Source organism: Medicago truncatula, chromosome 7 (assembly GCF_003473485.1).
Source record: "Medicago truncatula cultivar Jemalong A17 chromosome 7, MtrunA17r5.0-ANR, whole genome shotgun sequence".
Taxonomy (NCBI): domain Eukaryota; kingdom Viridiplantae; phylum Streptophyta; class Magnoliopsida; order Fabales; family Fabaceae; genus Medicago; species Medicago truncatula.
Window position 1 is genome coordinate 6,673,674 of NC_053048.1, and position 13,881 is coordinate 6,687,554.

The window sequence follows — 13,881 nt, forward strand, 5'->3', positions numbered from 1 at the left end:
GTTTTTTTTAAAGGAAAAAATAACTAGTCTATTGTACGTTGTAAAATTTTATATATTCTTGCTCACATTTTGTTTCCACCTTTCTCTTATTTTTGGGATTCATAAAGTAGAGATCAAAATTGTCGATGAATTTTTTTTTAGGATTAAAGGTCGAAGAATTTTTTTTATGGAGACTAAGACCAAAAGTTTGAATATTTATAGGAACCAAAAATATATTTAACTATAATTAAAAATATTAAAAAATAAATACATTCCAAAAAATGTGTGTCTATAAATATATTAAAAAAAAACATGTCCTTTTATGTCATTTTATACTTATCAGCTACTTCAACAGCTAATTTTACCAAACACATTATTTTTAATAAGCAAGCTTTTCAGCTATAAGATATCAGCTATCAGTCATCAACTATCAACTAACTTATAGCTTATTTTTACCAAACAGAGTCTATATCACATGTATGGCTGAGTGGCGGTGTTTGTGATATTTTATTACTACAACCAAGTTCAACGCCCCGTCATGTCATATTATGGTGATCATTTTAATTTTGAAATGCAATATAATTATAATTTATCATTATCATATAAAATCAAATATAATAATAAAGCTTGTTTGGCTTTACCTTATGTATAGGAGAATTATGGGTTGACAACTTTTTTTTCGATACCACTTATATATCACTTCAAATGACATTTTTTATTCATATTTCTCTTCCCTTTTATCAATTTATTTCTCTTTTATCCACTAAACAAATACCACATAGTGGTGTACAATGAAGGGTTGCCATATAAGGTGATTAATGTATCATTACTCGGACTTAAAAGAAGTATAAGACTTATAATAAGAGAGCTTGTGCAAAAGCGGTGCAATAATTATAATAAGCGCATAAAAAACCATATCATTATTCATTACAAGTGTAAATTAAAAAATGCACGTGGTTCAGGTGCATCCACGGACCTCAATGGTGCTTCCACCCTTGTTTGTTTTATATCCAAGAACAAGAATTATAATATTTGATATTTTTTCAACTATGATATATTTGGGAAAAATGATAGAAGAAAAAAGCAAAACAACCACAAAGGTTAAAAAGGAGTTAATCATAAAACGGAAAGTAGATTAGAACTGATAAGAAAAAAGCACGCAATTGCAAATTTTCACATCGTTCTGCTTATAAAAAAGATACGAAATGATGGATCTGCATGAACTGAATACAAATTGTATAATTTATTAAAAACAAAAAAAGTAATCTAATATTTTGTACAAAGTTCAACGTCAAAATGTGATCAGACATTAATTAAAATTAAAACGCAGACTAAAAATCAGGAATCTCAACATCTCTGAATGGTTGGATACCTTTCTAAATTTGGACAGTCATGGATGTCTACTTTTGGTGAAGATCCACATGATATACTCCCTTTGCACACGATTTTCAATTCTGGTAAATAATACAAGGTTAATCTGGTCAACTTAGGAAGTGAAATGATGGATTGGTCATTGTCATCACTGTTGCTCACTACAAATATCTCTTTCATTGAATAACAATGCTGTACGTCTATTGTCTCCAGATTTTGAAGTTGTTGAACTAATTGTGGTCTAAACAACTTCTCTATCAAATGGCAATGATAAATATTAAATTTTTTGAGACAAGAGAATATGCCACCTTGTGTCAAAGATTGTCTAACACCAAAAACTTCTTTACAGACAATGGTTAAACTTTCCAGTCTTTGAAGATCCAAAACTTCAAGGTTGTGAATCATGGTGCAAAAGGAACAAAAACCTGATAAACAAAACAAGCTCTCCATTTGGTTGCAATCATAAGTTCCAATTTGCCTCAAAGAAGAAGCAGTGTTATATGAAAGAGCAGCACATAAGCAAACCCAATTATTGTCATCTATATAGAGACATGTAAGGTCATTAGGCAGTATGTGGGAGAAATGATCACAATCTCCAAATTGCATAGTCTTAGTTTCAGGATCATCAGAATCAAATCTTATCAAACTAACACCATCTTCCCCCCAAACACTTGCAAATGTGAGAATATAGCTTTTGGGCCCAAAACTCATGTCAAGATTTTTTTGCATGTATTGATTGTGATCTTTGCAGTCAAAGCCGCCTCCTAAACATTCTAACATATTCATCCTTTGAATATCTTCAACTTTAATCAAAGCATTGGTATGTTGGAGATTGAGGTATTGTATTTTAGTCAGATTGGATAAAAAAGACCTTGTATCCTTTAAACACTCGTTGCTAGATAGATCAAGCCATTTCAAATTGATTAGTTTTTCCAATCCTTGTGGTGCTTCCTCAATGGAAGTTTTTGAAATGACCAATCTTGACAATGCTTGTAGTTCTCCCAATGGTGGAACATGTTTCAATGAATAACAACTTTTGAGCACTAAAGTAATAAGAGACCTCAATTCACTCACAGAGTTTGGCAATGATTCTAGCCTTTTATTATAGGATATATCTAGTATTGATAAACTATTCATATATTTGAAAAAACTCTCAGGAACATGACTAATGGACACTCTATTTATAATCAAGGTGGACAAGTTTGGACAATTAGGTGACATGCCCTCTGGGATTGGTCCTATATCACAACCCCACATATGAACCAATTCTAAGTTAGCTGCCCATTCATGTGAAAGAGGTATCTCGGTCACACAGTCTTTGAACTTCACTATAGCATCCCTCTTACTCTGTTTCAATATATAACAGGCCATATTTCTCACCATTTGATGTGTGGCTACAGAATCACCATATAAACTAATCAAAGAATGGGATTCAAGCTTATTCAATATGGTATTCCCTTCAACAAATATTTCTTCCAAACACATACTCCCATTTATTTGCCCATTGTCAACTAACTTCATGATCAACTCATCTTTTTCAATTAAAGTACCAGTTGATAATAATGCACAATACAAAAAACAATTTTGCAGGTTCTTTTCCATTAAATTATCAAAACTACGTTTTAATACTTTGAAGATTTCTTCTTCCACCTCTTGCCCCATTTCCAATTTTCTAAGTTTATTTAGTGCATGTTTCCATTGATGAAAGTCATCAACCCCTTTCATGGTTCTAGCCATAACATTGATTGCAAGCGGTAAACCCTTAAATCTCTCTACAATACATCTCGCAATCTTTTCTATTTCATTTGGAAATATCTTAGGTGTTCCATCATGTCCGAGTTTTAGCATAAACAACTCCCAATCTTCATTGTGGCCATCAAGAGGATCTATTTGTAGTATAGCACATGGCTGGCAATCCATCTGGTGACATACATGTTTCAAACGAGTTGTTAGAATCACTTTAATGCCATTTACTTTTGGATGAATTCCCACCTCCTTCAAATCAATATATTTCCAAACATCATCCAAAATAAGAATTGATTTTCCCTTTTTCTCCAATGCCAAAGATAAGTTGTCAGCTCTAACTTTTTCATCATCTTCATCAAGCTTCAAGCCTATTCTTTTTGCTATATTATGTTGCAGTTTTAAGATGCTATAATTGTGAGAAACAGTGACCCAAAACACATGCTTAAAAGTTGCTTTCCTTTTTACTTCATTCTCCACGAGAGTTGCATGTAAAGTTTTTCCTACTCCTCCCATTCCATATATGCCAATGACAAAGACTTTATCATCGTCAAGTTGTTTCAACACTTTATGGATTTTTTCATCTAATCTCCCCCCGACAAATTCAGTTGACAAAGTGAAAGGCTTCTTTTTCTTGTGTCGTTTCATATTGTCGATGAAATGATTTATCTCATGAATGTCATCTGAGCTATTCATCTCATTTGCACTTTCTTTCAAATTTAGTAATTCTTCCAACCACTCATCAACTTCTGGTTTGCGTTTTTTGCCCCGAGACTCCAACGATTGCAGTTGTTTTGCAATATCGTTTTCATCACGTTCCAAATCAATAACCAATTGTTTTAATTGATTAATCTCACTCTCATAAACACTTATGTTGCAACCGCTACTGTTCATACCTGCTCAGTTGTGTTTGTCATGTTACATAAGAAAAGCTTAATGTTTAAATTGTTTACCGGTTTTATATATTGGATAACAATTTTAAGAAAAGTCAATGTAGCTTTTTTAACAACAAATTAAAAAAAAGTTAATGCTAACTTGTTTCATGAGGGCATAAGTTAAAGAGCCTTAAATGGAAATAAAAAATAAGTTTATATTAAAAACATAATTTTGAAACTTTTAAGACATTAAAAGTACAATTTTCAAAAAAAATCTTTTACATTGGCCTTCTTAACTCATGCCCAAAGGGCACAGGTTAGTATTTTCTTAAAAAAATCAATGCAGCTTTGGTTTTTTTACTCAAAAAAGCCAATGTAAACCTAGGTATTGGTATTAATTTCTTTGATAAAAACCTAGGTAATATTACTTAAATGATAAATTTAAAAAAAAAAAAAATTTCGTTTTTTAAAGCTATTAAACTAAATATGTTTTGGGCTGAATTCATCAAAAGAAAAAGAAATTCAATATATTTTAAAAAACTGGAGAAAAAAAAAATATTAGTATGCTTTAGAAGATGGATGTCATGTTTAATGAATATAACTTGATTGGATTTTTTTAAAAGAATTTTTAGGGAACTGGTTATGGATTAATGAATCATTTTGATCTATGATCCATTACCATCCAAATCTAAATTCATCAAATCCATTCATTATGTCATCCCTAATATAAGTGCAACAACTTAAAAAAGATATTTATTTTCAAATAGAGGAGTACTAAAATTGCAGTTCATTGCAATAATTCTTTTGCTTTTTAAAAAAAAAAAAAAATTTAATGAATTAGAACCCGTACCTTCAGATAAATTCATGATTTCAGCATTATTTTGATGGTTAAGTAAACTTCTTATATGAGTGCCAATCACTTGTGGAACACCTTCAACCACTTTAATGAAAGATAGAAATTGTCACAATTTTTAAATTTAAAAAAAAAAAAAAAAAAAAAAAAAACATGTACCACCATGTTGAGACAAAATATAATGTTTGAAGCGAGTTCCAATAAAAGACAGAACTTTGAATCTTTATCTCATTTAATCTCTTAGTTCAACCAAGCAAACTACACATCCCCAATACTAACGAATATTAATTGACATACTTCTTTAATAACTTTTTATTGTATGATATATGCAAGTTAATTCATGAGCTGAATATGCATAGTAAAGTTGTTTAGAAGTCAAATATTAGTAATGATATTATTATTTACCTCGATATTGTGTTGAATAAAGTCTATTAACCGCAACTTCCCATGTTGGCTAAATTTACAATTCATTGCAATAATTTCTTTTTTCTTTTTTTCAAAAACAATGAATTAGAACCCGCACCTTGAAATAAATTCATGATTTCAGCATTATTTGGATGGTTAACCGAGCTTCTGGTATGAGTGCCAATCACTTGTGGAACACCTTCAGCCACTATCAGAAGAAAGATAGAAATTCTCCCAATTTTTAAATTTCATCAAAAACATGGATGGTTACCATACCAACATATTATCAGAAAATATAATATTCTAAGCGGGTTCTATGAAAAATCATGGGTTGAGATATCATATCCTTATTTATTAATTTTGTTAGGTCTGCAGCGTTTTAACCTAATATTTTTCCTCTCATTTTAACCTAACAAACTCCAACGAAAAAAATGCATCGCACCAATTTCATTCCTATCCTCTTGCCTTTTTTTTTACAATTTTTTTTTTTTGATGCTGCACGTTTGTTCTAAAAATTATGATGTTGCACTCAATATGAGCATATCAATGATCACCTTATGATGCCTTCTATTTTATACATTTTTTTTTTTGGATTTTTTTTTTTTTACAATATTTTGTATTTTTTAAGGAAATATTTTGTACACTTATTTAATACTAAAAATATGCATCGCACCAATTTCATGTCTTTTTTTGACAAGATTTTGTACACTTTTTTTTTAATAAGTTTACACACATAATACCCTAATTTCCATGCAAACTCAGCTACCCTAATTTCCATATATGAGGAAGTATTTCGCAATGTGTGATGAAACTACATGACAATGTACTAAAAATTTCATATTTCTTTTACCGAATTATTGATAGGATTACCAAATTTTCTTTTATAATATTTTCAGATTTCATACATTTTATGAAGTGTTTTATTTTGTCTATTATGAATTATCATGTGTTATTTTTTTCACCGTTACCAATTATATATTACATTTTATTATTTATATGTCAATCCCTTTACAATAAACCTGGGCGGAGCCGGGTCAAAAATCTAGTGAATACATATTGTATTAAATTGAAAATGGTAGTTTTTTCTTTTTGGAGGGAAGAAATGAAAGTACCTGTATACATATTCTTATGACTCATTTATCAGGTTTATTCAATAAATGATATATGTGGTCTATATTATATACTGCATACATCATTTATTAAATGAATCTAAACAAATAGATTTTTTCTTATAATAGTAGCCAGAAAAAATCGAGTAACTTATAGAACTCGATAGGTTAATTAATCGAGTAACTTATAACTAATTTCCAACTAACCAACTAATTCATGAACTGATGTATATTAAAAGTGTTTAGAAGCAAAATTTAGTAAAAAGGTGTTCTCATTTACCTTGAAGTGGTGGATTACTTGAAGTGGATGCCATGTTGTTGTAAACTCCTTCATGATATTTGGAGCATGGCTTAATGCCTCCTCCTTTGCCATTCAAACCCAGATGTGCTTCAATTCTAGAAGCTCCTCCACTATACTTCTCATTACAATAATTGCATATCCAATAATTATGACCATTTTCTACTCCTTCTGTAACGTGTTTCCGGCAGTCCTCGTTTTTTTTCCTACCCATTATCAATTTCTTTCCTAAACACAGATCCAAGGTTGAATTCAAAAAACAGAATAAGCATACAGTAAATATATATATGCTTCTCTAGATAGTAAATAATGAAGAAAAGTATATAGTATATATCTTATTTTTTGGTACTATAATTTGATCTTTACCGACCGATATAATTTACATAGAAAAATTTAGTTTATTTTCTTCTTTTCATGGAAAAAATAGGATCTAGTTGAAAATTTGTACACGATTAATTGGTTTTCATATCAGTTTATTTCCAACTGCAAAATTATAATATGTTGCTTTTATTTTGACATTTATTTGTTGGTTGAATACCATTCTCATTCTCAGTAGTTTGTAGGAAAATCTAATTGATTTCTAACATTCTCTAAATCTGTTATATAATCCCATTTTTATTAAAAAAAAAACTAATACCACATAGTCTCTACCAGAGCACATATGTATTAAGTAATTATTAAAAGAACATACTCTCTACAATCTTTTTTATAAATTGTTCAATAAAATTTGATGCATTACATCCATATTATAAACTAAATACATCAATTTTTATTGACTAATTTGTGATAAAAAAAAAAATACCATTAAGAGTAAATTGTATGGCGGGTAGTAGAGACTAATTTTATTTTATTTTTACAATAGTAGTAAAGACTAAAGAGTAGATGATAAACCAAATTTCATTACAAAAAGAAGAGAAGAAGATTTAAGAAAAATGTACCAAAAAGGAGATCCTGCCAAAGGAGCAACAACAAAGGTGAAGGGATGATAGAAATGGGATTTGTGAATTGATGATGATATATCAAAAATACAAAGATGAAGTATGAGAGGCTCTCAACGATTGGATTTTAAAGGGAGTGAGCAGCCGTGGACCCACAAATCATCTATCCCTAGTATTTTCTACATGTAAATGGTCAATTATGTATGTTTATGGATAATTAAAATTGTTAATTGGATGTCCTCGTGAGCATATCTCAATTGGTAGGGACATTGTATAATTTATGTAGGGGTTGAGGTTTCGAACCTTAGACACTCCACTTCTCCACATTTAAATGTGTGAGCTCTATCTACTAGACAAAAAAAATAGAAAAAAATTGTTAATTGGATTCATCTGTATATTTCCGTTTATTATTAAATGAAAGATATGAAGATTAATATTGTTCATGTGAGCATAGTTTATTTAATAGGCATATTCTATATGCAGGGATAAAAGTTCAAATTTTATAGTAAAATTTTAGTCATTAAATAATTTGATTAAAAAAATTAATAGCAATTTTGAATAGGAAAAGGAAAATATAATTTTTCCAAAATGGAATATATATGAAAAAGTAATACGAAAAATAGAGTAACAAAATGACAAAAGCGAAGACTTTGTATAGAAGACTTCAAATGAATAACCTCTCAAAAATATTCAAATGAATATGGTACATGCATTATTTATTGTTATAAACAATATGCTCCATGCATTTGTTATCCTTTACTTTCAACTTTAAACAATAGGGCCCAGTGTTTGTTGGTGTTGTCCAACCAAAGAAAAATGACATTGTACAACTATTTTATGAAAATTTTTGTGATAATTTTCTTTCAGTTTAAGTACAATTTTGCCCTCTGTATTTTGATTGAATCGGAATTTTATCCTTCTATTTTAAAATTCGGAATTTTACCTTACAATTTAATGTTTTTCGGAATTTTGGCCCCCCTATTTTAAAAATCTGAATTTTACCCATCCAATTTAATATTTTTCAGGAGTTGGTTGATGTGGCTTAAACAATATTAATGGAATTTTTTTCGTTTATTCCCTACATTTTATCTTGATTTTCTAGAATTTTTCCTGCATTTTAAGGTATTTTTTAAAGTTTTTTTCGATTTTTTTTAAAAAGTTATTTATTTTTTGTAATTAAAAATTATTTAATTTAATTAATTAATTAGGTGGATAATAAGATAATATTTTAAAATACAAATCACCATTGTCACATCTGTCAAAATGCACTCAAATGTGGTGAGGGGGGCAAAATTCCGAAAAAGATTAAATTGGGGGGTAAATTTTCGAGTTTTAAAATAGGGGGGGGGGGGTAAATTCCAATTATGTGGCAAAACTGCACTTAAGCCTTTTCTTTTTTATACTCATATTATGTTTTTACTGTATTTCTCTATTGCTTTAATTTTTATGTCTATACCTACTTTTTTTTTGCAGGTCTATAGTTATCTCATAAGTTGTCATGCAAATGGTTGTCCAAATAATACACCTCAATACACAAAGTAGTCTTTCTTACTAAAGCTTGTTTAATCAAGCAATTGTTTAACCTAATTCTAACCTAAATTTTTCCCTCCATCACCTAAACATTTAATTTTTGCTTAAATATGTATTTGATCCTTGCAATTAGGGGTCGTTTAAAAATTGGTCCCTGTAATCGCTAATCCTGGCAATTTACCCCTGCATTGTTTAATCATTTAAAATTTCGTCCCTCTCTCCACTTAATCAATGCCACGCCACATGAAATTCCAATTTTACCCCTGAGTTTCCAATTCTTTCTTCAATATTTTGTCCTCTACTTAAGGGCAAAATTGGAATTTCATGTTTGGCAGTGATTGTCATGTCATCAAATTAGTGACGTGACAGTGATTAAGTTGGTCAAAGGACTAAATTTTAAATGATTAATGATTGCAAGACTTGTTTGCAAGGATTAGCGAATACAAGGACCAATTTTTAAACGACCCCTAATTGCAAGGATCAAATACATATTTAAGCCTTTAATTTTTGTTTAGTGCTTTCCTACTCACCAATCTAAGTTCAATTTTTAGTAATTTCCCACCCACAACCTTTGCATTCTGAACCAATGCATGTATCTCAAGAGGCTGAATGATGACATTTAATCTACCTTGACCTCATTTCTATGTTTCCAACATGATTGTTATTGTTTTCCATGCACATATTATTCTACTCTCTTTACCATGCCCATGTAAACCATGTGTTAAATATATATATATATATCGGTGTGTGTGTGTTCTGCTAACAATTTCCATTGCCTTTTCCAATCCTTAATACATCATTCAATCATCATGGTTGATCGTCTTGTGGAAGAGTTACTCTCTTATCATTGCCTAACTGGTTAATATTTTTTTTGATTCGTAATAGCTAAATAACCTAAGCAGTTTTGTCGACTGAATTATTTAACCTAATTTATTGGTTTGCAGGACCTCTGATCCGTAATCCAACTACGGAGATGGAACAAATCATCAATTCCCTGCGTGTGAAGTACATAACCTACGATGTGGAATATGAGTTTGATTGTGTTAGTTTTAAGTTTCCTCATTTTTTATTCATTGTCTTTCTGTCGCATGTTTGTTTCAGTTTAATAATTTGTCACGTTATACTTTTATCCACGGTGGTGTAATGATTCCCAATTGTTTTGGATCAGATTTTGGAAATGAGATTGGTCGTTATTCTTTCCAATATCTATAAACACTAACTGGTTCTGTCAATTTTTTTAGATGCTCCAGGACAAGCAATTTTGTGAGCTGATGTTGGAAAGGAAGACGACCATTATCATGGTCATTGACGATTGCGGCAATCGGTGAGACTGTATTGATGTTTACTAATCTCTGCCTGAAAAACAATTTAAGGTTGGAGGTCAGTGGAAGAGGCTGGTCGAAGGTCGAAGAGTTAAGCATGGTGCATACATGATTGTTCGTGCTCCAACGGCTGGAAACAACATCACTCTTTACCTAAGTCTTAAATGTCTTTGAATTGTTTGATGTGTGAGATTGGAATTTCAAGTGCTTTCTATCAAATTAATCTTAGTATTTTAGTCCAAGTGAAATATGTAATGTCATTGCTATAAGTTCTATAATAGTTTTAATATTTCTATGTTAGTTTTAAAGTTTTTTGAACTTTTAATCAAGCTTATGTATCAGACTTGGCAAGTAGTCTGAATGAGATATTTTGATTATGTTTCATGAAATATCCACCTTAAAGTATAATTATTGTCGACTTTTTTGCGTTAGTGCTTCTTCGTTATTGTTCATTTCATTGGGTGATTTTGAAAGCAAAATTAAGTCAACCTAAACTATGAAACCTAAACTCAGATTATTATTTTCCAATGTTTTATAACATTGCGTTTTAATGAAAGTGTACGCAATTGACTTAATCAAAATACACTATCAAAATACTATATATTATACCCTATATAAATTTGTGTTGATGTAAACTTATGATCAAAATACATAACTTAATATCATGATATTGGAAAGCTTACGGATTAAAGTATCAAAAAATAGACTTTTTATTAGGAAGCTATAGAGATATGTATTTTTGAAAATGCTGTACAAAAATAAATGTATGTAAATTTGTAAAGTTGCAAATCACTACAAGAAACATTGCATTTTGCCATGGATTTTGACAATGGCATAAAACCCCTGACAAATTTCCCAGGGCCTAAGCCAAGGAAAACCCCTGGCAAATTGTCATTGGTAAAATCCGGACCCACTTACTATAACACAGGGGTATTCCCTCGCATATTGACATAATTCCCTGTCTTTAATTTACCCACGAAACTGAAAATCAAAAAGCCTGCACCTGTTAGCTTTTGGCAGCCATAACCGAGGGCTTTTCCCACAAGCAGCCCCTCACATATGCTAAACTGCAGGGAATCTCTGCAATTTCCCAATTGACTTGACATGAGCCTGAAAAGTTTATGCAAAAGCTGTCAAGAACAGATCCTACTAGCAACGGTAGGGAGGTACACCTCCCAATCCTCTCCACCTCGTGGATCCACATTGGTGAAAGGAACCTCTGATGTGTCGGCTAAGGCATATAAGGTGAGCGTTGACAAGGGTCTATCCCTTATCCAGGAAGCATCCATTTCCTCAACCACTAATTGAGGAGGGTTTCCTGCCATGTAGAACCTCAAAAGGGAAAAGGGGGAAAATGAATTCGACATACAAAACTCCACCCTTCCTTCATCGGTTAGTTTGATTTCGGTTAGGAAGACTTTAAACTTTCCCCGCGAACAATTTAGAGGGAAAGAAAAAAGGAAAAGTTAAAGTTTCTACGGTGACGCCACCATTTACGGCGTTTCTACACCACTCACGGTGGTGTCAAGTAAAAATTCTAGTAGTGCAAGACCTCACGTCACCGGATTTTAAACAAAAACTATAGTTTAATAGTTGTGCTACTATTTTTCTACACAGAAGATACTAAAAACTACCACAAACCACCACTTTCATCAATTGGAGACTACCATTATCCATGTCTTCTATCATAAAACCGCATGTACTACAGTTCAACTTGGCGAACCAACTTTGTGAGCAAAAGCAAAGCTTATCAGAGCATTTTTCTAACAAACAGAGATACGTCACCAACGAGCTGACACCTTTACGAGTGTCAATGTTCCCCACGAGCATAAGTCAACAACTTATTCATCACGAACAAGTAAAAAGCTCATCGCGATCACAAAACCATTCTATAATATCAACCTCTGCATGAGCGCATTGAAACGCTCAGTTCTACGCGGACATGATCCCTCTGCATAGTAAACATTTATGACTACGAGTATCATACAAACACTTATGAGTTTGATGCTTCTTCGCCCTTTTTCTCGAGTTTAAGGTTTACCCTCGTATAAACTGTATCGCTTAATGTCATCACTCTTATTCAAAAGTAACGATTTGAGGGGCTATTACTATTGATCGAGCAAAACATTTTAAAGGCCAACTTACATCGGTCCAAATCAATACCAGCCCATAACCGCATTTAGGTCATCTACTATCACTACACCTCTTCTCCACCGCGGGGGGGCTCGTAGCACCTCTAGAGACCTGTTCAAACTAAACAGCAATGTCTCCCCCACGTGCCCGAGAATCCCACCTCGACGGTTACAATTCCCACGATTCCGTAACTGTTGAGCACCATGGTGTCCTCACTAAACCTTATATTGGACCTACTTTCTAAAGATAACTTTCTGTTAAGCGTATCAAAGCTTCTCTCGAAATCATTGAGTGTGTTCCTCTAGCAACCACGCATTTTCTCATGGTTGATTGCTATTAGAATCCTTGAAGAACGAAATTTTATGTGTCTCAAGGTTCGCTAGACTATTCTCATGTTTCGCAATCCTTGTTTAATTTCACTTGTTCTAATATCAAAGCTCCGCGTTCGCTTTATGAATTGGCATTTGTGATGATGAATTAACAAATATTAACCCTCTGTGTTCGCTTTATGAGTTTGGTATTTGTTAATTCATTTTAAAAACGGTGAAATTAGATTAGAAAGTAGATTTATATAAAATTAGGGTTTATGGTTTGGTTTGATTAGGATTTCGTCATTAGACTTATCCAACAATCCCAAGACAAGAAGAGTCTACTCACTCACGTTCATTGTAGAAATAGAAGAGAAGAAGAAGAAGAAAAGGAAGAACATAAAAGTAAATAATAATAAAATAAAGGTGAACTTTTATTCCAAGAACAAAAGATGGATTTACAAACTAGATGGCTGCTCTATATATAGTCTAACATTTACTTGAGCCCTAAGAATTAAATCACTAAAGTGTTGCACAAGAAACCATGGGGACTAGGTCAGAAATACTAAAATAGGCAGCTTTGTCGAAGAAGCAAAAGCAGGAAAAGGGCAAAAGGGGTGCGCCACTTGTTATATTTTTGTACAAGATCTTCAAATTCTTTGCACAAGATATTTTTGTATTAGATCTTCATATTTTTTACATGAATCAGCTCCAAGTCTCCTTTCTATTGCTGCAAGATTCCATCTTTCAAATATTTGTTCCTAAAATAAAATATCTTGCAATTGAAGTAAAATAGTTCTAAAAGTAAATAAAAACATATTAAATTTAATTAAAATAAACTTAAATATTAAATAAAAGACACTAATTAATGACTCATTATTGACTGATCATACTTACCCCGCTGTCACAAACACCCAGACCAACCGCACCAGACATTATCATTCTTATCAGATACGATCATATGTAATAATTAAAGTTTATCCGACGAATAAATGTCATGAAAAATTGTTAGATAAA

At 31.6% G+C, this 13,881-nt stretch overlaps 1 protein-coding gene across 3 annotated transcripts; it reads right to left on the reverse strand.

The window, feature by feature from the left end:
- Window positions 1–1,200: 1,200 nt before the first annotated feature.
- On the reverse strand, window positions 1,201–7,827 carry LOC25497667 (probable disease resistance protein At1g61300). 3 transcript variants are annotated; one of them, XM_039828351.1, is made up of 5 exons: window positions 7,572–7,827; window positions 6,616–6,861; window positions 5,345–5,434; window positions 4,819–4,908; window positions 1,201–3,989 (listed from the first exon to the last, which is right to left on the reverse strand). In XM_039828351.1, exons 2-5 carry the CDS (start codon window positions 6,845–6,847, stop codon window positions 1,327–1,329), a joined length of 3,075 nt encoding a protein of 1,024 aa, XP_039684285.1. In that variant the 5' UTR covers window positions 6,848–6,861; window positions 7,572–7,827; the 3' UTR covers window positions 1,201–1,326. The 3 variants fall into 3 exon arrangements, with proteins under 3 accessions (XP_039684285.1, XP_039684287.1, XP_039684286.1); XM_039828353.1 differs by lacking the exon at window positions 5,345–5,434 and having other exon boundaries at window positions 4,819–4,899; XM_039828352.1 differs by lacking the exon at window positions 5,345–5,434.
- Window positions 7,828–13,881: the final 6,054 nt, after the last annotated feature.

What these genes read in the sequence shown, in the direction of transcription:
- LOC25497667 (XM_039828351.1), bottom strand. Translation starts at nt 6,847, where the DNA reads ATGGGTAGGAAAAAAAACGAGGACTGCCGGAAACACGTTACAGAAGGA. An exon ending in AAGTAATCCACCACTTCAAG is followed by an intron (nt 5,435 to 6,615) that starts GTAAATGAGAAC and finishes TTCTTCTGATAG; the next exon opens with TGGCTGAAGGTGTTCCACAA. An exon ending in AATCATGAATTTATCTGAAG is followed by an intron (nt 3,990 to 4,818) that starts GTACGGGTTCTA and finishes ACAACTGAGCAG; the next exon opens with GTATGAACAGTAGCGGTTGC.